The sequence below is a fragment of the Apis florea genome, unplaced genomic scaffold (assembly GCF_048593485.1).
Source record: "Apis florea isolate Af1SG1 unplaced genomic scaffold, ASM4859348v1 contig_3203_pilon, whole genome shotgun sequence".
NCBI lineage: Eukaryota > Metazoa > Arthropoda > Insecta > Hymenoptera > Apidae > Apis > Apis florea.
The window spans coordinates 4535320-4559669 of record NW_028256723.1 but is presented as its reverse complement, the minus strand read 5'-3'; the positions used below and the strand labels follow the sequence as shown (position 1 = coordinate 4559669).

The 24350-nt window shown below is 38.4% G+C and overlaps 1 protein-coding gene and 1 long non-coding RNA gene across 9 annotated transcripts in view; one reads left to right on the top strand and one right to left on the bottom strand.

Annotated features, from left to right (window-relative positions):
- LOC100871615 (uncharacterized) overlaps positions 1-24350 on the bottom strand; it is a 503962-nt gene that overhangs the window by 229768 nt on the left and 249844 nt on the right. For all 8 annotated transcript variants that reach the window (XM_086911195.1, XM_086911193.1, XM_086911188.1 and 5 more), the window contains 2 exons: positions 16381-16439; positions 2279-2524 (listed from right to left, as the gene is read on the bottom strand). In XM_086911195.1, coding sequence (XP_086767321.1) covers positions 2279-2513 — 235 coding nt within the window. In that variant the 5' untranslated portion in view covers positions 2514-2524; positions 16381-16439. The remainder of the gene's footprint in view (positions 1-2278; positions 2525-16380; positions 16440-24350) is intronic.
- Positions 6684-9372, top strand: LOC116414395 (uncharacterized). The gene is made up of 2 exons (XR_015292982.1): positions 6684-6861; positions 7694-9372. It is a non-coding gene; the product is annotated as an uncharacterized LOC116414395 (long non-coding RNA).

Here is a 24350-nt window from a genome sequence, read left to right as displayed (position 1 = left end):
TTATGTTGCTTAAAAGTAAGATACCTGGTTGGTACGTTGCACTTGAGAGGAATTAAGAGGAAAGACCCAGTTTTTGTGAATTCGAGTGCCATTTGAATAATTCATACGATTCAAATTATTTTGGATCATTGAGAACAATGTTTGTAAAAGAAAAAAAAAAAAAAAAAATGGTGATTTTAAGCAGCGTACATGGAATAATGGTGAAACAGTTTCGAATCGGAAATTTATCGAAACGTTAGAATTGTACGACACGTTCACATTGTATGGGGGAGGCAAAGATTATACCATGGCGGATATGTAGGGTATGAATTTGTAGATTTAATCGGGATATAACTGGTCGTATCCGAGGCCAAATAATGGCCGTGAAAGCGGAACGCGTGATATTAAACTATTATTTGCGTAAGTAGTAATCCAAATAAGCAGTCAATGATAATGCAGTTGTGCGGAGCTTGGTATTTATACGATGTACCACAAACGAGTCCCGTAATCGATATACTTGATATACAAACGGATCGAGAACAAAGGCGACGATACACTATTATCCGCGAAAATTCGTAAGGTTTTGAAAAAGCTTGCAGGTATAAATACGTAACGTAAACAAATACAAAATCCGTCTTGTTAATATCTTAAAGAATGAATCTTTCACAATTTCCAATTCAAGCGAGTATCTAACAAAGATTTTCGATAATTCAATTTTTATATACATCTTACAGTCTATCATGAACTCTACGAAATAATTATGTTACATTAATTAATTATTATTAATTATGATTCAAGAGTCAAAAAAAGTCAAAAAAACGCGACTATCAATCGAAATAATAATAATAATAATAATAATAATAATAATAATGATAAAAAGAAACGCTGTATTTTTAAAGCTTTGTTTACTCTTAAGTCCGCGACGCGGCGCTGCGATCGCCGCCAGATCTCGACGATCTGGGATTTCGCCTTCGAACTTAATATCCGGCCGCGCTCGTAGACGACGCGAGGAAGTAAAACTAATTTCGTAAATCCTTTAATCTACGCGTTTGCCGGGGAGTCGAAGGAAGATTATAGAAGCGGCAAGAAATGAGGGATGAGGATCAAGGGGGAGGGAGGAGGAGGAGGGTAGACGGGTGAACCGAATGGTCGAGAGCGTGGTTCGCGCCTGTTTGATGGAATATGATGAACGAGCCACCCTGAACTTTATTATTGGCAGCGGCAGATCGAGTCGAAAGAAACCAAAAAAAAAAAAAAAGAAAAAAAAAATAAAAAAAAGTTGCCGTCAGTCAGCCGGCGTGTATCGTTAAACTCTGCGTCCAGAACGAACTTCTCTCTCTCTCTCTGTCTCTCTCCCTCTTTGTTCATTCGACAGGCCATTACTCGATGATCGCGCCTGTTCGCGCGGATATTTCCCTGCGCCCGTTCGTTTCACGCTGCCGATTTAATTGTTGCAATTGAAAGTTCATAGGTTGCTCATTAAGTCGCTCGTTAAAGTTCGTTTGAATCCGGCTGGAAGACTGGCCGGACGAAGGGCCATCCAATCAGGGCTCCGCCTTAGAAGTCGAATCGTTACGTTAATTTCTTTTGTCTAGGAGGGAGGGGGGAGATCGATGAGATCGGTGCTTCCGCTTAATGAATGAAGATGACGGTTGTAGACATCGTTGCGTAGCTCTTTTTTTTTTTTATTGTAAGTTGCGAACGTTTGTTTGTTATTGTTGCAATTTTTGCTAAAAATATCACGTGCAATTTGATGTAGATCTCTTCAATTGCTCGGTATAAAAGATAATATGATTTTAAAAAGATATACATATATTTTTTTTTTAATTTGATAACTTTTTTGAAAGTATCGTTTATTAAAATCGCCAACTTCTTCACATATTTTGAAGTTGTTATGAGTTATATGTATGAGTTATCGATTAAAAAAGAAATAGTTATTCAATTATTAATCGTTCCATATTTCAAAATTCCCGATTTCAATAAACAATCAATCAAAAGTATCGTGGAAAAATTTAAAAAGACGAAGCCGACAAGGAGAACTAATATTCCATGACGGACAAAATCAATCACCGCGACGGTAATACTTTTCCCTGTTCCCACCCTGAAAATCCGCAGTCCCTTCGATAAATTACCAATTCCCTCCCCCCAATACGTTCCTCTATAACTCCCATCAAACACCGTTCCTTCCCCCAAACACGTGGCCCCCGTGATACCGGCCACCTACGTCCGCGAAACTTTTCCCCAGGCCGGCGCAAGCCTCTCGATCAAGGCATTAAACATCAATTATATCATCACTCACTTCCATACTGTTGCGCCAAGAGGGAGGCGAAGACCTGGCCCGGGCTGCGAGCGCCTCTACCGGCGGACGAAACAGACGCGGCGCCTACGGCGTGACGGGAATTCTCCTCGTCGTCGCTGCTCGATTGAGCACTGGGCCCGTAACCGCGCCTCTCTCTCCATTCTAGGGACCGTTGACGGCGCAGCCCACGGCCCCCGTTCCCGTGACCGCGGCCCAGCGTGCCCTCGCCGTCCATCACTGCAGCATCTGTAAATGTAAAAGTGGGCGAAATCATTTTTCTTGCGTGCAAATTTGTGACGTATAATGGTATTTTATCAATTGAAGAAATACTTTTAGGGCACAGTAAAAAGTAAAAGTAAAAGTATTAGAGCAAAAAGTATTGGATGAAGTATAAATTTTAAACGGAATGAGCACGTAAGGCAATAGTGCATAAAGTCTGTCTTGTTCATTGGGCGATTCCGAGTTGAAATTTCATAGTCCAAAGAGCAGCGAATGATCTTAAGGCGGTCGATCAAGCCAGCTGGATCGTATCCCGAAGCATCAATCAGCTGTCTCCGTAATCAAGGGAGAGCTACTCGCTGTGAGGACGTCTCCATGGGAATTTCGAGAGGTATCCACCACTCAATTATCCGATCCCGTACACATTCAAGCTGCTATCGATTTCGAGGTACCCTGTTCTCCGCACAGATGAGATTGAGTAAGTAATTAAATATTCTCGCCAGAGAATGGAATAGTTTTTCCCTTTTTATCGAAGAATGTAAAATGGCAAATCTACTTACTATCTTGTACATCGCATTAATAAACATGGAGATTTCGATGATGGTTATAATTAAAATGTTGAAAGAAGAAGCGTTTCGAAGTAGATATGCGTAAACACGTAAACATGGGAAAACGGGGTCCACACGCATGGACTGAAAAACGGGGTCTACACGCACGGACAAATTATTCTGCAATATCTTAAGGAACGAAATTTTATATGTAGGTCAAACGCAATCTAATGTTCGAGGATTGGATCATTATTTTTATTCTTATTACTTAATTTCACTAGTTCTCGGCAACTTGGAGTTAATTACCAACTTCTCGTAACAATAGACGAGCCAAATATTGGAGGAGGCGTGGAAAAAATTTCGCGCAACAACTGTGTATCCGCCGGTTACATCGGGAAGGTTTTTACACGGCCCAGAAATCATCGGCTGCCACGTTCGTTTCAATTTCAAACGCTTCGGGTCAACATCTCTATGGAAGAGCAAATAAATATTCAGGTTCCGGGGGAACGCTGAAAACCACTTGAACCACGTTGATTTCAACGGCGGCGGGAGGATGGGCGAACGAGAGGCAGCGGTACGAGAACGAGTTGGCCTCGAAATTAAGAGCAACTAAAAATTCCGCCGTTAGTCGAAAGTTTATAAAAAAAAAAAAAAAAAAAAAAAAAACTGAACGCGATACTGCCAACGTTCTACCGTTAGGCCATGAAATATTATGTACAGGATGACACGATCATTTTTGATATTGTGTATCTGTTATTCTGAATCTGTCCGAATTGTTTATTTACAAAAAACGAGCCTAGAAATAAAAATGTCTGAAAACTTCTAAACATTTTATCATCGAATATATCTTATTTAAAAAAAAAAAAAGAAATATACAATTGAAACGTACTTTTATATTCTACAAAAGAAAAAAAAAAATAGTAATCCTGAAATAATTTATCCTGTAAAAAAAATTTTGAACATCGTTAAATTTTGATAATAATCAATAAACATGTATTGCTATATTTGAAAAATAATATAACAATAACAAAAAGAACATTAATTTCGAAAGTATTTTGCATATCCTGTCTGTTGCATACCATCAAACGTTACTTTAAATAAATTTAAATGCCGGGGATAAGCCATCCCCTGAAAACACGTTCTTATGCATCGCCGGCCACATCTAACAGCCACTTTTCTCACTTGCCTGAATGCCTGGCTAAAAGGTCGCATCCTCTACAGACAAGAGGGTGCTTTACGATGTTTTGTTTCACCGACCCTTCAGACTACTCCTTCTTCGTTCGCGTGCAAGCGTGCCCAGAAAGTGATGGTGAACTTGTCAAACCGTAAGTGAATTGGAAAACTATCGAATTAATGAATTCTACTCCTTCTTTCTCTTATCAGAAACATATTTTATTCAACTTGCGAGTCAGTGAAATTTCGAAAAACTATATATTTCCTTTATTTGAATTTTTAGAGATTTAATTGATTAGAAGAAAATCCTGAAAAATAGTATTTAACGGAATTGATATCGAAATTTATCAACTATAGTTTCCAAAAATTTTAACAAGAAAATGAAAATTTGAATTTATTTCAATTTCGAAGCAATTCTCTTTGAATTGAAAAAAGAAACGATGTCGATTCTGCATGATGTCGCGAATAAAACGCTTTATGATGCATCATTTACGATCACTGCCCTTCCACCGTTCGTTTCACATATTAAGAACTGCACCCAACCTTTTAATAGAACACTTTCATAAGGAGCCATAAACGCGGACTACTCAACCATAGGCCACTCTTATTGCTATAACTTATAACACGTGGCATTAACGGTCGATAATATGACAGTCTTGTACAATATAAAAACTTTTACGCGAAACCCTGTCGCGGAGTTGCTGACTATATATCTGATACCGTGTATCTTTTTCACGATGTAAAACTTTAGGCTTTGTATATAAAGAAAAGAGGGACCATCCATTCTTTTATGAAACGGTCCACATAATGCCCCTTTTAACTACTTCCCTATTCTTAGCTTGAATATTTCCTCGAAAGAGGTTATCTCGTAAGGGCATCTATTATAGATCTTGCTTTTAGAACTATCTTCTCGCTATCTGTATCGTAAGAAAATATTTTTGATCCGATAAGAAAGGACATTAGTCATTTTCGAAGTGGAAAGTATTAATTTTTACGCGTGAAGTTATATATTTTTTAAATTTCTTTTACAAAATAATTGGTAAATATATTTATATTCAATGATTTACGCATATTCCATACCAAGATCGATAATAATGTCGAACTAGTTTAAATTAGTTATAAGAAAGAAGTAAGAAAAAACAACTAGCGCCATCGACATTCAAAAACGAACGAACCTTACATAATGCATGTCTGTGCTAGCTTATGAGAGGTACGCGAGATTGTCGTTAAGAAAGTATCGAAAAAGTTTTGGTTGACCCGTTGTCGACAACTTCTTGGCAATAATATACACGTGTGACCCGGCCCGGGTAATAAGAATAACTTTTTCTCTAATACCCGTGCTCGTCTTGACGTCGGATGTGTCCAACGAATCTTCTCTCCTCCCACCATATTCTCTCTCGCGTTCAATTACGATTCTCAAGTTTCGCTCGTGCGTGAAATATGACGCCGTTGCCTCTCGTCGGGCAAACAACGCCGCGATGACTCTAATTTCCTGGACAAAAGTGGGATCTCGGGAATGGGGGGGATTGTTTCAGTCGACTCTGTGCGTTTCTCGGGATTTATTAACCGATTTCGAACTTACGATCGATGCTTGAAGTTCGTCGTTTGATATCTTGAAAGAAATTTATTGGGCAAAAAAAGGAAAATCTTATTTCACCTTGAACGATCGAAAACTTTTTTTCCCCTTTGTTGATAAAATCCGCATTGCATTCTTATGAAAGAAAGAAGAGGGCAAGGAATATTCCAATTCTAAAAACTAAATCAATCAACCTAATTCCCAAAGTAGACTGCCACTTATCTCGCGACAATCCTCCGTTTCGTGACTTAAACCACTTATTAAATCCAAACTATCGTTAGTCGGAGTCCGCAGTCAGCTCAAGAATTCTTTAATCGAATTCAAAGAACATCGAGCAAAGTTCTTTCGCGACGATAACGCAAACAGGTTTCCGAGAATGGCGAAAGAACGAGAACGAGTTAAGCGGTCACCGAATTCCATCTCCCTCTCTCATTCCCCGTAAACATAAATCAGTCTGCAGGAGCCTCTCGAAAAGAGGTTAAAAAGCTGCACACAGTCCTACGTACGCACGCACACTTGCGCGCATGCGCAATCATTACACGGCATATCGCTACGAGCATGTGTATGTGTGTGTAACACGTAAAACCGCGAGAAATGTCGCGTCGTAATACCTACAGCGAAGAATATAGTGGCACTCCGACTTTCAGGCCACGAATTCAGTCTTAGAGGCACGCTATAAAAGGCTTTAAGAGTTTCCCCGTGTACGCGCGAATTGAGCGAGATTTGCATGGCAGTGGCTCGTGGCGGGAATTCCGCGTGAAATGTCGAGCGACTTTTTTAAACGGCCTAACCTAATGAACGCGACAGCCGGCGACATTGTTCAACTGTTCCACGGCCAAGCTGGACGGTTGCACGATGGTAAGAAGGGCATCTGAATGCATGAAACATAGGCAGTGCCGCTGGTCGTGCCGTCGGATATGCTTCGTGAGACCGACAATTTTGCATATTCATCGTGCCTCGTAGACGTGGATCCCCGTTGCTCGTCAACAGGGAGGCCACGCTTTGGTTCTTAAACGTAGCAGACACCGTACCTGCCGTCTTCTATTCGCGCCATCTCACCATGCAGGGTAATTATGTCTGTCTGTAACCTCGTCGATGAAATCCCCTCGAGGGATCCTTTCCCATTCTCTCTCTCTCTCTCTCTCTCTCTCTCTAAACGTTCCTCTCGAGTCGTCCTCGATGACTATGCTCCTCGTGAAAATTTGAATAACCGTTAATTACATCTTTCCGCACCGTGCGACACTCGCATCGTGTATTATACGCGTATCATTAAATTTGCTTTGTACGCGGCTCGCGAAATTCGTGATTGCCTTACACGTACGCCGTGACACGCGTGACACCGCCATTACTCGTGTTGAATACGTGTATACACGAGATGGCGCACGCAATCACGCCGTGACTGTTTCGCCGAGCGAAAAGCGCTGCCAACGGCTAAGGCGATCGAGCGAGCGGGGCACACTTCGATGAGTTATGTCATCAATCTCCGAATCTTTTTATTGCGTTACGCAAGTATCAAATTTCAGAGCGTAAATCTACACGTTTCTACTCGCTCTTGTAGCCGATAGAATGCGATGGATCGTCGTACAAGTTGTTGCATTGAATGCGGCTCTTGGATAGTGGTACGAAGTTTGTCGATCCACTCGAAGGTAATGTAATGCGTTGGAAGAGGCGTACGAAATGATGCGTGCGTAATGTTGCTTGGATAATATATTTAAAGTATTGGTATAAAGGGTGTATACACCGATATATCGTGGCGATAAATTTGAAGTATGATTTCGACAGCCGCAAAAGAACGTCTTATTTAGATTTAATTTATTTCTCTTTCTTTAAATTATTATCATTCATTCGATAAAACAATTGATTCTTAATCGTGATAATAACGAAATAAAATTTTCACAGGTATCCACCGTTTCTCACTCGTTCGTCATCAGTGTCAAGTTTCCGCCACGCGTATCATCGAACGTTCCATTACTCTTCGACCGAACGAACGAGGAAACCGGGCGATTCGCGGTCGCCAGTCGGGAGACGAAGAAAATTACACGAGGCGCGGGACAGGCGGTATTTTGCGGCGCAGAATGTCAATTAAACGGTGTGGCCGATTAACCATAACCAAAACCTCGACAAAGGCCAGGACCCGTGCACCGTTTCGCACTCCGGTGGGTTCATCACGCGATAATTTATATGGTAATTCCAGGGACGTAATAAGTCCCCCTTGGCAAACTCTGGCTGGTGGTGCCACTACACACGAGCCAACGTATCCAGCCCACGTTCTACCACGCTGACCCCGGACGTTCCATCGGGAGAGAGAACGAGGCTGCCATGTACACATCATTACTAAAAGCGGTCATCGATTCATCGAGCCTCGGACCAGCGACGCCCGTTCTCTCGTCTGCCCGTCGATCCTGCTCTCTTGTAAGCGCGTACACGCGCCTTTATGCGCGATCACGACCTCTGATCTATGCGGTGTACGTGTGTGCGCGAGAGTGTGTGTATAGAATGGCGCGGCCATTGTCGAATTTTCCCACCACGATTCTATGTGTTGGATTTAATTAACACCATCTCGTTAACTTTCGTTACGGATCGCCGTGTTCCGATAGGATCGACGGATAAAGATGAATTTAAATATCGAGACCTTTGCCCCTCGTGATTAGCCTCGGCTCTATGATGGACTCGTTAGATTATACGTATGCGGCCAGACATGGCTTTTTCTCGAATTTCGTTTTTTCGTTGGAGATATGATGGATATTCGTGTGGGTTTTTTTTTCTTGTTTGTGTGTGTGTTTTTTTTTTGGGGCAAAAAATTGTCTGTAAATAGAATTTTTTTAGATAAAGATTAGGTTAGGTAATTTTTTATTTGATACTTATATTTTTAATTTCTCAGTCATATAGTTATAAATTGAGCAGTGTTAATGTTGAAGATACTTGTAAATATTTTGAATTATGAAATATGAAGAACCATTAAATATTCTTAAGGTGTCAAGTTTGAAAGAAATTGATTCTTTCTATTTTCAATTTTTACTTTTATCTTTCACGAAGTCTTCGAAAAGAATCTACTTAAATTTTATCAGACAGTTTATATTAAAATCTCGTTAATTTATGATATATTGATTTACACAAACAAAAGAGGGGAATGGATGGATCGTTAAAAAGTGAATAATATTTATATTATTAATCTAGTCTCTTGTCAAAAATTTTGAACAGATATTTGATGATATTTTTTAAGTGAAATTTTATATGACCAAGTTCGGTATACATTTCGTTACAGATAGGATGGCGAATAATTGAAGTTCTTGAACGAAACGATTATCGAACAACCGCGACGTGAAATGTATTCCAAAAGTGACTGCACTCAGGGACGATGTTGATTCACGCGGACGAGAGAGAGAATATTAAAAGCAACGATAATCGATGAGGATGGATGAGGTTATAACGTTACGGTGGAACGATTTACTCATAAATTTTGTTTGCTTCCGCGAGATCGAAAAACCGCGACGAGCGGGGGTAGAGGGTGATGTTACACAATAAAATATATGTATACGCCGTGTAATTTTCAAATAAATCGAATACATCAACAATAAGTGATTGTACTGTGCAGTATAATAAAAAAAAAAACTTGCGTAGTATAATAAAAAATTTATTGCTTTCAAAATTAATGTGAAAAAAAAATTCATGTTAGCGAGAAAATTTATTTTTTTATTATAACAAATAACATACGCATATTATAATTAATATCCAGAAAAAAATGACAATCCAGGTGGTTTTACAAAAATTTTAATTTTTCACGAATTGATCATTTTTTTTTTTTTTTAAAGTATGGACTAATACTTTTTTTTAAAAAGTATTTAGTTAAGTATATCGTCGATACGTGGCGCTGCATTGTTCTGTTTGTCAGCTTTGTGTTATTACTATTCTACAGTTACAGTAAAATAATTGAAAAATAAACACTTCGACAAATATATATATATATATTTTTTTGTGTATCAAATTTTTAGATTATTATTAATTTTTTGTGAAAATAATATGAAAATATTTACACGTACGTCTTTATTTACGTAATACTTCAGATATAGTATTCCTATCCATTTAGATTCCAATTTCATGTTTCACTTGTTCTCGTTCAAAAAGCTATTTTTATTTATGGAGATTATTTGTTTGATTATCAATTTACGAGCGAAACACTTTTTGAAAATAGAACAAATAATAAAATAAAGTCACAACATGTTTCTACGAAAATTTAAACAAAATACGATCGATTATATTGATTTTAATAATTAATAATTACATCAATCGAACGAATGATGTGACGAATGACGAATTCAATTTTTCCTATTTTGATCCCATTATTTCAGATATCGTGAAAAAAAAGGGAAATCGATGAAAGGAAAACAAAAGGAAGGAAGAAATTACCGTTTAATTGATTACAGAGAAGAATTTCCACATTCGCTCGTCCGTGCAGGTTAAAGCACCGGTTGATTGAAGACAAACGGAGCCATTGCTAGATCTTTCAAAAGCAACTCGTTTGAGACCAAGAAAGGGAGAATGTAGCTCTGACTACAGTGATTGCGAACTCGATTGGAGCGTCTATGTCTGGGTTTAAGTGTGTTCCAACTCGTGAGATTCGTAATAAATTTTTCAAAGTAAAACGATTTGAAGATAGAACGCTTGAAAAATATATTTTCTATTATGTTATGCGATTATCAATGATACTTCGTCATTCTTTTTTTATACGATAAATATGTCTCAAACAATTACTTTCACTATTTTCGAATTAAAACTAATTCTGAAATTAAATTTTTATTATTTATTTTATAAATAAAATGTTTTATTATTTTTTTTTCAATTAAATAATTGTTAATTGAAATCTTCGTTAAATCTTTTGTGTTGCATCATGATTCAACAGACGGGAATAATCTAGGGATCATTGATTCGAGACCAAGAGCCAGAGCTTTTAATTTCATGACACGAACAACGATGACGCCACTATTGAATCGTTTCTCCCCTTTTTATAGCCTCGAGCTTCATGAACATTTTCACCGATGTTTCCTCCAATAAAAGGAAAGCAATACCTTCTTTCCTTGTGTTCCCCAATTTCGACAGTAATCCCGGAGAATGCAATAAATTTCTCAGAATCGTATCAGATGGTAAACGACCCAAACAAAGACACGATTCTTGGAATCGTTATTTGTCTAGAGACGTAGCACGTAATTAATTGGTATCTTTCTTTTGAATTGCGATCGTGAATTCGATTCAAATTTTATCAATTTATTTTAATAAAATATGAATTATATAGCGCTTCATTTTACGTGTCATGAAAAAAGAAATTTGAAAATGTGTTTAATTAATAAAAAATCATCACTTATACGATCGAAACTGTATCGTTTGAAATTCATGTCATATACATATATTTCACGTATGAAATATTCAAAATATTTCGAAATAAAATATTTCATTCATGCTTTTTATAGAATGACAATTTTTCACCTCTGGAGAAGGGATATAGTTATTTTTTCTCGTACAATTAAAATTTGTCACGAGTGATGAAGTGGCATGCTAAAGTTCAGTTACACTAAACTCAATTATTTGAAAAACGAATCCCATAAAGGATAGGATAAATATAAATTTAAAAATTTTTCGTGAAAACTAATTTTTTCAATTATCTTATTCTAATATTTTTTTTTTTTTTTTTTTTTTACAAAATACGTCAAGTTCATTTCAATTTATGAATCAAAACAAGAATACGATAAATATAAGATAATAATAAAATTCTCTTAGAACTATATAGCTTCATTTTCCCTCATTTTTTTCTTTTTATACAATTTAATTTCAGTTAAACGTAAAAATAATAAAATACCTAACCTATAACTTTTCATCAGTCAATTTAATACAATAACTTGCTAATATTAAAATATTAAATTATTATATAAAAGGACACAGAATTATGACTTATTTTAGTCATAATTCCATATATAAACATATATATCCAAGAAAGTAGATTAACAACTAAATCATCCAAACATCGAGTAATCAGTACGCATTATTAATCACAGACACATGGAAAGAGACAGATTGCGACAACGATCGCTTCGATCACGTTGAAAGGAAACTCTGTACACGTTAGAGGTTAGTAGTTGTTGCTTGTGTATCGCAGCTACAGTAATCTACGACGTAGTTTCGTCTTCATTTACCAAATGGCCGGTAAATCCGCGCGTCACACACCATCACGGTCATGGGGAAAAAGCAATTCGGCGTCACCGAAACTTAACTGCGATGTAAACTCATCTTGGTCACCTCTATATCTATTTCTAACCTACATCGAACCACTGCTATTCAACAAATCTGTCAAGACTTACGTACCGTGACTTCTAACCTGTTTTTCAATGCAAAATGATTTCACTGTTGTATTTTTGCGAGTATCCGCTGATGGCGTTACTGTACATTGAATATTTTTCGTGTTTCGTGAATATTATCGAAGCTCACGGATGGTTTTTAATAAAGGTAAGCGTGAAATAATTTTGTATATGATAAATGATTGGAAGATTGTTGTATTAATGTTGTATTATTGAAAAAAAGTTGTTCACAATGTGATAGAAATATGACAGTTTTAAGAATTGGAATATTCAAAAGAATAAGATTATATCATTAATGATATAACCAAAAAGATTTTTGGACTTTTAAACAAAATATATTTTTTTTCTTTGAATTTCATTGTATTATATTGTCATTTTTTTCATATTCTATACTTTTATTATAATTTATATAGTAATATATTTTTAACAAAACTGTTAAATATCTTTATTTGTATGACACTTTTATATTATTTTTAACTATAAGAAAAGCAAAAAAATATGTGAAAATTATTATTAACATGTACACTTTATACATAAATGAAATATAAGTGTATATATAAAATGTATACTTTTAAGTATATACGAAATGTTTTAAGAATTTAAAAAAAAAAAAAAACAATGTTTCTTTCAATAGAAATTACAATAAAGCATACAACGATTTCATTAACACAAGTAATATCATAAACTTTGACGAATAATAGAAAGCATGGAAAAAAAGAATTCTGGTTGTGCTTTTAGCCTGAAGCAATGGTAATTCTTTCTTTTTAATAGATCTTTAAAGGATTCTATTTAGTTTCATAAAAAGAAAAGAAGAATTGAAATTGATCAGTTTTATAAACTCTGCAAAATATTTACTTTTAACAAATTTATTACATATTTCGTCACAAAGAGTATATATACATTTTTCATTATAAATCGATTTAAAAGCGCGTTCAATGTCACTTCCTTATTTAATTCAATAAATTACATAACGCGTGGTTGCAACTATTAACTCGAAAGTTCAAAAAGATTGTAACTTAAATCACGACACTTAAGCCGACGCGTACCTTTGATGAATTTTTTTCATCGGGGGAAAGTGCCATCGAGCTCGAGTAATTTAAATTTCAAGAAGCATCGTGCACGGGGGGCCGGAAGTGCTCGTTACGTGGCGGCAACCCTGACGACAGTGGCGAGAAAATCGGTTCGAATAAACGAAAGCTGACCGTGGTAACGAAACACGAAAATAAATCACTGAATTAAAATGAACGATTCGATCCACAGTGAAAAGAAGAAAGGGAGAGGGATCGAGCAGCCTTGGGCTACGAAAAGATTTTAAGAGAAGCGTTCCAAGCTTTACGTAACGTTCCTTCATTTAGGAAAGGAGGAAACGTTTGATTAAGGATTTCCTACAGTTTGGTCTGGAAATAGTTTTTTCTCGTTTGCCGTCTTGAATTTGCTTTTTGGATGAAAAGAGAAAGCAAGAGAGAAAAAAGTTCTTAAAATAAGAAAGGAAGAATTGGAAAAGAAAAATATAGTGAAAAGTTTTGAAATATATATTTAATCAACTGAAGTTTTTTATGATGTATAATATATTTTTCATTTAACTTTATTACCTGAAATATTTAAAATTTTAGAAATTAAGCATTTTCTCTCAAATTAATTATAAGAATATGTGTTATTAAAATATTCATGATTTCAGAGAGAAAGAGAGAAAGAAAAAGAAAAAAAAAAACTACATTTTCATCAATATTTAAAATTTCATAAAAATATTTTCTATATAAAAGTTTCATATTTTTGCGTGAAAGTATGTAATATAATATTTTCTTTAAAGCTCTGAATATTCAAAAATTAAAAAAAATATTACATTAACTATACGTAAAAGTATAAAATTTTTGTAAAAAACATTTTTATAAATTTCAATTATAAATTTTAAATAAAACAAAAATCTAATGAAACAAACTGTATAGGAATTTTGGCAATTTCACGATATTTTGTATACTTCATATTTCATAACTAATTATCTTTTGTTATAGATTGATTTAAACGTACAATGAAATATAATATTTAATTCAATAAAATAGGAGAATCAAGAAAAAAGAAGTTTATCGAATATGAAGAAAACGATAGACATTGAAAATAATTCTTCGTAAGAAAAAAAAATATGATGAAAATTTTTTTTCCCCTGAAATATTTTAACGTTAATTACTTTTTCTAACTATTTTTAATTATTTTTATTATATTTTATTAATAAATTATACATATAAATATGCATATAGACAAGTTTGACAGGCATTTCGATTATTATTTTTCGATAAAATATCTTCTGTAATTGATAAATTTAAATGCACCATAAAATACGATATTTAATAGAATTGTTACGAGACCATCACAAGTTCGAAAAACGTTCAATTAATACTGATGAATCGAGTAATTATAGATATACGATTAATTTTTATAATTATTCTGTACACGACACGCACATATTTAATTATAGAATTAATTCTGATATATAAAATTTTATTAAATGTATCTAATAAAAATCTCATAAGTCACACAAGCAGTTTAATATTATTTCGTAAGAAATCTTGAGCTGCATCAATTAATCACAATCACAAAAATATACGATTTCATTTTAAAAGATGAAAGATCAACTTTTACTTTCAATTTAATTTTAAGAAATGGTTCGATCATGGTATATGGAACAAAATGGTGGAAAAAGCAGGGAAATCGAGACTTTTCGACCAACCATTGCGCAATCCCCTTGAAAACAATATCTTGGTAACGTAAAGTCGGCCTTGGAAATTGGATTGTCCTTCAAAAGTCCCGCGGGCGTTCTAAGCGATGATACACTCGATGAGACGCCTGTAAAATGCGTGGAACGGCTTCCTCCTCCACCGACCGGCTCATAATGCTCGAATAAGATGAAATTTCCAGAGAAGATAATTGGACAATGTAAAATGTAGAAAACGTTGATCCTTAATCCTTTTACGACTATGAACCCATATATGCATGAGCTTCTCATGATGAGAATCTTATCGTGAAATGAATTCTAACAGCGTAGAATTCCCTTCAGATCCTAACCTCAATCATAAGATTAATAATACTATCACAGATCATAAATAGTTGCTTAGACGATATCAAACATTCAAGAAATCCACCTTTATATATTAATCACTTGCTCAAGCACTTATCCTATTTCCGAAATCAAACGCGCATCACCGAATTACTTCTAGACTATAACGCCTAATCCGAAAAGGCTATTACCGTTTCGAAACGAGACCCGTAACGATGCTCGTTTCCCAACACTCGCAAAAACTACTCCCCTCTCCCTTTTCTCCCCTCCCCTCTTTTCGGTGACCGCCTCTTCCAGATCGTATATAATCCGTCTTTCGTTCCTGGCACTCGAGAAAAAGCGTCCTCTTCCCTCGCCTTCTCCACCTCCCTCCCTCCCACCCCCTCTTCTTTAATGACAGTCACAAGCACAAGATTCGTGAAAAGTAGGAGGCGTAGTCCACCGGTATAAAACGCCACTTTCTCCCCACTTCCGTCACTTTTCCTTGAGCGCAAGAATGCAAAGCGGAACGAACGTTAAGTAAAAGTAGCGACGGCGCGACGTTTTACGCGCGGTGCGCCGCATAAAGCCTCTTACGCGCAAGTAAATTGTAAGTCCCTTATAGCCGACTGGTCAACAGCGTAAGCACTTTCTCGTTGAGGACGCGGCAAAAACAGCTCGGGACGACATAAGGAGATTAGAGTCGTTATTGCGTGCGCGGTCCCTCCACCGGGTATATAGAGAGGCGAAACTTGCGACGTGGAAAGAGTCGTGGGATTCCAATGGTATTTCCAAAGGCGCGGGAAACCGCGAAAGTGACGGAAAGCCGGGTACAAAAGAATCGGTCCGGCCATGTCGGTATTAGGGGAAGCTGCGTAACCGGCCGAGAGCAAAATGCGTACAATTCGATGGAAAGTGGCAACGATTCTCGACTTCTCGCGTCTTCGTTTTCTTCCTGTTTTTAAGTAGAAACGTCTGGATGATTTGAATTGATGGAAATTTGATTGAGAATATCTTTGTTGTATCTGTGTATAGCTTTGTTTTGCAATATTATAGTTGATTATTGAAAGGTAAGAAGAGTTGTATAAAGGTATTGATTTAAGCGAGAGGTTAGAATTGTAATTTACGTTAACAAGTTGATCAATAAATAATTAATGGAATTCAAATTGATTCAAGTAATATTATGAATTATTCGAAGAATTACTTACAGTGACACGTCAGACTGGTGGTCAGAATCTGTTTATTGGTGTCCGCGTACTCGGTAGAACTGAAAATAAAAATATACACAGTACATAAAATGCTTGTTATTAGAAAATATTCAATCATGCGCTCATTCTCAATTATTCATCCATTTCGTACAAAGGAAATCCTCCTATATTAATATTTAACTTTCGTTATTATTGATTCAAAAGAAAGTCTCTTAAAAAAATTCTTCGTATTATATTTTTTTCCAATCACATGATCACATAATTCGACTGCAGTACTGTGTACGCAACGCAAATAACCAACAACGCTCGATCGAAACCAAATTGACAAATCTACAAATCTTCTCTTCTCGGGTCAACAAAACGGACCTTCGTTAAATTTATACCCCGAGCTTAACAAATTTACGAACGGTATCGCCTCGCCGGATATCCAAGCCTCGTATCTGCTTGCACGAACCACTCTGTTGGCGCTCGGTTAATGAAGAATTAAAGTCGGCCTCCGTGTACCTATTACGGAACGGGGGTTGGAACGATACACGGCCAAGCCGTGCAGGAGACCCCGTGGATTCCGAGGATCCGCGAGCGGTGCATGTTTGATGCCGGAAGTGCTTCGAGGCCCGGGCCTACCATCCTCTGGCTGCGGTTTCCGCAACCTCCGTAGGGTCATTAGCCAACCATTCATTATGCAAGTGCGAGGCAGTATTGCGTCAATATAGAGGGGAGAGGAAGAGGGGCAGATTGTTGGCCCAATCGATAACAATGCTCCCTGTTTACCGGACGGATAATCAACAAACGCAGTTTCTGCTACCTCTGAAGACCAAGCAAGTGGGAATTACCCAGTCTGCCTCGTTCCCAATGATATTGCGTCCCGGAAGTATTGCGGCCCCCACCACACCCTTGTCGTCCCAACGTTCGTGTCTGTGTGCGCGCGCTCGTCAACATCCCTCTCGATTTTGACGCTATATGCGTGACATACGCGGCGCTAGGTGGAGATTTGGGAACCGGAGGGTGTTTTTGGCGATTCGCGATTAATTTGGATGATTGTAGAGGGGATGGAGAGTGGTGTTTGGATGGTGGTTTCGGGAACAATTGTCTTTGGAGCTTGTGGTCTTGTTAGAGGGCGTGAATGTTGTGCATACTACATTGTGGATAGCACCAGTGGCAAGAGTGTCGTTTCGCTTCCCACCTTCTCGCGAAAGAACAATAATTTCTCACGCGTCAAGGCATACTCAATTAAAACTAGTACGTTTTGAATAAAAAATTTCAAAAAACACCTCTCAATATTCGCATTCACATATCTATCTCCTTCTATGTTTCCCGTTCTGGGAACAATTGTCTTTGGAATTTATGGTCTTGTTAAAGAATGTTGTAACGTTCACGAGTTAAATGGTTAGGCACTAAAACAATGTACTTTATATCGATATAAAAATATGCAAAAAAAAGAAAGAAAAAGAACAATAGAATAGTCAAAAGCAACGGACACTTATAAAACAAGTACGTTTTGAATAAAAACCTTCGAAACAATCTGCAGTCTCAATTTTCCTTCCCTCCAATCCAAACTCCCAAAAAATAACAAAGATATCACGCGTGTCGTAACGATACCGTGCACCACACACCAGCCAGATTTCCCTCGACCACCTGATATCGTCCCACAAACCTTAGTCACGCAACAAAAACAATCGACCAACCCCCCTATCCTATCCTTCCCTAACCTGTTACTCGGCCTGCTGCATCGAAATCCCGCCTCCTCGTTCCATTCCAGATGGACCACCAGCCAGCTCCGGTCAAGCAGCCAGAATGTTCGATATTCGGCGGGTGCGACAGACAGGAAGTCCGGAAGTATGAAACGAGGAGATGAAAGGGGCGATATTTCGAAACAGGAGGCACGGATGGAGGAGGGGATGGTGAAAGTGGCCGGAGAAAGATAGAGATAAAGATAGAGAGAGAGAGAGAGAGAGAGAGAGCGCCCCTTTGATCTAAGTTTCTGGGAATGCAGGCCGAGCAAGGGACAGCGTGCGTGGCGCCCAGGAAGTTGCCGGTAATTTGCTTAGTTGAATTAGATTGTGAATTTTGCACCGCAGTGTTTGAGACCATCGCCCTCGTCTTCCCTCGGCCACTTACCACTGCAACAACCTCCCACCTTTCCCCTCCTCCTTCTCCTCGCGCCGTTTTCGCCGCCGACCTTATAATTACTGTTCTATCTTCAGAGAGAAGTTTGCCAATTCGTTGCCGGCTACGGGAATCCGCGCTTTGATCCGCCAAGAAGCGGGCGCCACCCCTGCCTGAAGAAGGAAGGGGACACTCGCGGGCGATTATGCCGGCGTGATTTCCGTCGCTTTGATCGCGGGGGAAAGATGATCCCCCGCGATGAAATTATCCGAATAGGATCGGCACTCGCGTTTTGTGCCATTTTCTCGGCACGCTACTTTGACGATTCCTGGGATACAAAATACAAGCTGGGCGTTGCACTAGTGTTTCGTTTGATGTATTTTCAGTTAATCGCATCGAATTTTTTCGAATAAGCAAGCAGATTCGTACCAAGAGACGAAATTATCATCCCTATAGTTTTCATTGCGCCCTGTCGAGCGAAAAATAATACCAAGAAAATCGAGAAGATTGGGGGGGGAGGAAAGAAAGGGAAAAGATGGTCGACCCAAATTCGATCGTCGTCGAATTCCTGGCGGCGCACGGTCTCGGTGATTCGCGTGCGGATCGCGATATTGGCAGACGCGGCTACATACCGAGGGAGGAAGACGTGGAGGGGGGTAAATATGTATACACACGTATACACGCGGGTGTATCGTTGCACGCACCGGTCGGGGATATAATCCCGTGGAAAGCAAGTGTATGCTACACGGGTTGCGTGCACGTGTGCGAGAGGGGCCACGCGTGCGAATCCTATACGGTGGGTTTCAGGCACGAATGGGGGATCAATGTTTTATCGATATTGCAGCAGACGCGCCACTGATACGTCTCGAGTCGGCCGTCGCGCATATATAGCGCGTGCTTTCTCCCGTTTGCTCCAGGATTTATGGATTAGCGCGTGTTTATCGCCCAACCTCTCGTGCCCCGCCCCCGGGGATCGTTTTTCTGCGGAGGAGCGCCGCGTCGAGTAAGGTGGACGAAACTGATTTTTCTCCACTTTTTCCTCTTTTTCTTTCGGTTTCGCCTTGCGATGCGGCAGCTTAATTGAAGAAGTAAACAGATATGGGTTACTGTTACCTGTACAGGGTCGTGGATGATCGTTAAATGATCGATTTTAATCTCAAGATACTCGTATCGCTGGAAAATCAATAAGCAATTCATTAATTCCAGCAAGTGTGACTACTTTCCAAAAATATTTATGCAAATGCTATGCCACTTGCGTTGCAAACTCCGCTTCCAATTTTATTCTATAAAATATCCAACGATAAAAATTCTTCAACTATTCGAGACGCACGATTTTAATCTAAACTTCTCATATGGATCTTTAACACGTTTAGTAATTTTAAGAAGCGTGACACTTTTCAAAGATGCAATTTTAATTTCAAGAAACTTTTCGAAATTGCTCGAAGGCAGAACAATGGATTTTATCTATTAAAACAATCCATTAATTCTAGGAAATTTATCATATCTAATTTTTTCGTCTCCTATTCTACGAAACATGTGTTCAACGACCGTAAAAGTTCTCGAACCACGCGCGCGCCGTTCAAGCGGAATCGTGGAAACGCTTGTCTCTCCGCATAAAGCATCGATCAACGTGCGGCGCGCCGGCTTTAAGCGCCCAGACGCTGTCAAAGAAGCATCCTCGTGAACCGTCCTTCGTCTCCCCGGAGGCTGGTTTAAAAGACGAGAGCGCAATTTTATCGCTTGGCCTTGGCGTATCGAACACCTCGCCGTGGAAAATTTCCAACGATTAGGGGATGGGGTTGTAAACAAAACAGCGTTATGGAGGAGAGACTTTGCTGGAGAATCCGAAAAACGAAAAAGAAAATAAAGGAAGGAAGGAAGGAAGGAAAATGATGGTGTAATTCGAGGATAAGAGGGCTGGAGGGGCAAGATATGGAAAATGGGGTGAAAGAGGAGGATGGGGGAGGAGGAAAAGAAAGCAGAGAGATTGCCGCCGTCAGGAAACTTTTGTTTAAAATTGGAATTCCTTTGCGGCTCGTTGGGACTAGGAATGCAGATAGGAGGCGGAGGCGCGACGAAAACGGTGAGAGTGGATGAGAGGCGAAAAGGGAAGTGGCTTTGGGAAGGGAAGAGGCGGGGGAGGGGAAAAAATGGCAACGATACGCGATATCCGTCCCGTCATAAAGGAAAGATTCTTACCAGGATACGAGCATGATCGAAGAGTCGAGAGACTAGGTATAAACGTTCGTATATTCCGATTTTAAAGGATTTTCGAAAAAAATATTTTTCGAAAACTTTGTCCAATATTCTTACGTTATAAACAAGAGATATCGTCGTTTTAAAAACTACTTCTCCAATTTAAACTTCTTGTTCAAGTGATCTGAGAATCGAAGAAACGAGATACACGTATATTTCTACATTTCATATTTCAATTTCAATGCACAAAAATATTTTGTTGAAAAATTTGAAGACCTTAAGTTTCAGGTTTTTTTTTTCTCTCCCCAAGAAAAGTGTATTTTAAAAATCTTTCGTAACGTCGATTTGTTGGGATATGCGGCGCAATTACTAACCGCGCGGACGGTTCACGAAACTGTCGAGCAGTCAGGAACGCCGATAAATTCCGCGGGCCGCAATGTTCTTCGACTAGAGGCAAGATCTACATGCCGAGGCTCGAGCCACCGATAAACACATACTATTCGGCAAACCATGGCAGCCGCTTAATTAATTTGCAGCTATCTTACGAGGAGGTTGGAATCGTGATACATATGTAGCCGCAGCTAAACGCATTAACCCATAATTATCCGAAATTACGGAATCGCCATGTCGTCTCTGAGACATTTTCCATCCTTCACTCTCTCTCTCTCTCTCCTTTACATCTCTTTCTTGCTCGGTCGCGCCATCTCGCGACCTACTCGCGAACACTCGAACAAGCGTTCTTTCATCTTGCTAATTATTCGAACGTGCCCCGTTGGCACTGTTCTTCTCAGACCACGAAGATCGAGATCGAGAAGCGAGACGGTTTTAGAAAATTGAAATTCGATCTGATCTCGAGAGTTTTAGTTTTAGTATTAATAGTTCAATTGATGGATTTACAATTGAAAGAATTTCTGAAAATATCGATGGAAAAATATATTCTGGAGAAATTGTGTTGAATCGTGAATGGCGGAGATCTTATTTTTTGAAAAATTCGATTAAATTTAGGTTGAATGTGAATAAATAAATGTGGCTACTTCGATTTAAATGGGTATATTTTTGTGAGTATTCTTAACAAAGGATTTAATTATTAAGTGAAAGATTCGACTTGTTCGAAGATTATTGCGATGTTTCAGGATTGCATTAAGAAAATTAAAGCAAAAAAGTAAGCTTATTACGGTTCAAAACTAAAGGGAAAAGAAGGATGAAATGATAAAAAGGGATCAAACGTTGGAGACGGGGGAGTAAAATAGAACAAAGGAGAGTTATGGACACTTTCGAGGGAAAATGGCACCACGCGGTGGAATCTTCTTTAATTTGTAGTGGGAGAGGCGAGTGAACAGCCTCGGAATCTCGCATCGGGATTGATCGTCCGGAACTATGAAATATCGTCGCAACCGATGACGTATTTCATTTCGCCCGTCACTCATTTTTTCCTTCCCTCGTTTTTTCTTTCCACCCTTTTTTTAAGACACCCATCACGAATATCGATCGGCTTTCAATCGGCTAACAGATGTCCGTGAAGAAAAATCTATGCGAGCCGTCAATTTTCAACGTTTAATCGAATGATTCGAAACCCAAAATAATGTTTATTTTCATTATTTTATTCATCATTATTTCATTATTATTTCATTATTTTCGCACAGAGCGCGTCAGAAAAATATTCATCTTTATATTCACTGTAATTGAGGAAAAAAAAAACATATTTTCCATTTATCAATCTTAGCAGAGATACGAAAAGATTTTAATATTATTTCCAAAAGTGTAAGTGTAATATTATCTTCTCGAAATATAATAATAAAATAAATGCAAAAAATGATTGTTAGGTTATGAGATTATAATAGATACGAGAATTTAAACGGATATAAAAAGATGATATAAATTCTACATAGATACATCTCGATTAAAGATCGATTAAGGATCAAAGGACGAGAGAAAAATGCATTGCCTGCGTATTAACGAAATGAAATAGAAACAGAGACGAGTTAATTTTTACCTATATTTCCAACAATGGAATCCATTTAACCATTTCTGTCTTCCCGCACTTTTACCCTGATGAGTTTTAGACAGGGTGTGGCTGATTCTGTCAAGAAAATTTAGTGGCGATTCTGGCGACCAGCAATTAGAGAAAGTAGGTGTGCATAAAGTTCGTTCGACCGGTAATGGAGCGGGGAAGGCTTTACGATCGCCGTTTATCCGCCTGTATAGCGAAGGTTAGAGAAACTGTCTTAATTTGAAACGTTCGAGCTTCATTTACGGTGAATTTCAATTCAAACATGGGAAACGGGCTTCCCTTAATCGGGCGATAAACTTAGCTCGTGCCAATTACTCGCACAAAAACCACATGACGATCTTGCATCGTTGTATTGCAACACGTGGAATTTCCGTATCAAGTTGGCCAAACCATTTAACTCTCACTGAATTTTTACAGTATCTTTTATGAGTATAATAAGCACAGCATACTTTTCTTTTCTAGTTGTATCACTTTTCATCAAACTCTTTTTCAATTATTTCAATATTCCTAAAATTACTAATCTAACCTATTTCTATTCATCGAATCTAGTATCAAAATATATATATATATATATGTTTGAAAACAATAATATCCTAGAATAAACTTTAGCTGAAAAATATATCGTTACATTTGAAATGAGCCATTTCCCAAGCACCGATTTAATATTTCACGAGACACGATCGACCTTCTGTTTCCAGCTGCAGATTTGCGAACAGTAACCTTTAACCTGCAACACGAACGAAATACAAGGAGAGAACGGATTCGAACACTGCAGGAGGGAATCGATTACACGACCTCGTCCCCGATCATTCGGGCAATTAAAGCGAGGATCGAGCAGATAGTCGCGTGCATTATTTGTACGCTAATGCTCGACTCGATAGGAACGATCAAGCTCCGAGCCGACAATAATAACCTCGACTCGGGGTCTGCTCGAAGCAGATTACGCAGGGAGGCACGCGATGGCGCTCGTGTGCGTGCACGTGTAGACATGCGGCCTGCCTGCTACGACGACGACGACGACGACGACGACGAAGTTGTTCACGACGAGAACGAAGCCAAGGGGTTTGGCTGGTACCCCGGCATCACAACTCATCCTAATTACATCTACCCTCGTTTCCGGATTCGGGAGAGAGCTTTCCCATCAACACAGAGGGTACAGTAGGCACTTAATTAGTATTGCCAACCGGACTCGGCGGCGCGGAGATCGCTGCAATTGAGACGTTTAACTATATTTCCGCCTCCAAAGACTATTACCACTTTGATTTACGAGCTAACAGTGAAGAAAGAGAGAGGGAGAGAGAAGGAAGATGAAGGTTTCTTCTTAGCTACAGGGCTAATTGCATCGCGAGGACAATCGCCGACTCACGACGTTTTAATCTGTTCGATTTAAAGGACTTAGTGTTTTCCATTGTGCTAGGTTAATGTGCTGCCCTCAAGTTGCACGAATGCGAATTTGCGGTCCGGTAATCTGGTTAGAAAAGGAAACGTGACCTCGTGAACGGAGAAAAAGGAAACGAAGTTTTTTTTTCCTCGTGAGATTGATGTTGTTTTATTTATTTCGAGATAAGCTCGAAAAAGTTTTGAATGATTTCTAGTTTGATATAGATTGTTGATAAATTTTTATCGATGACTCGACCACAGTGATAGAAATAGTTTT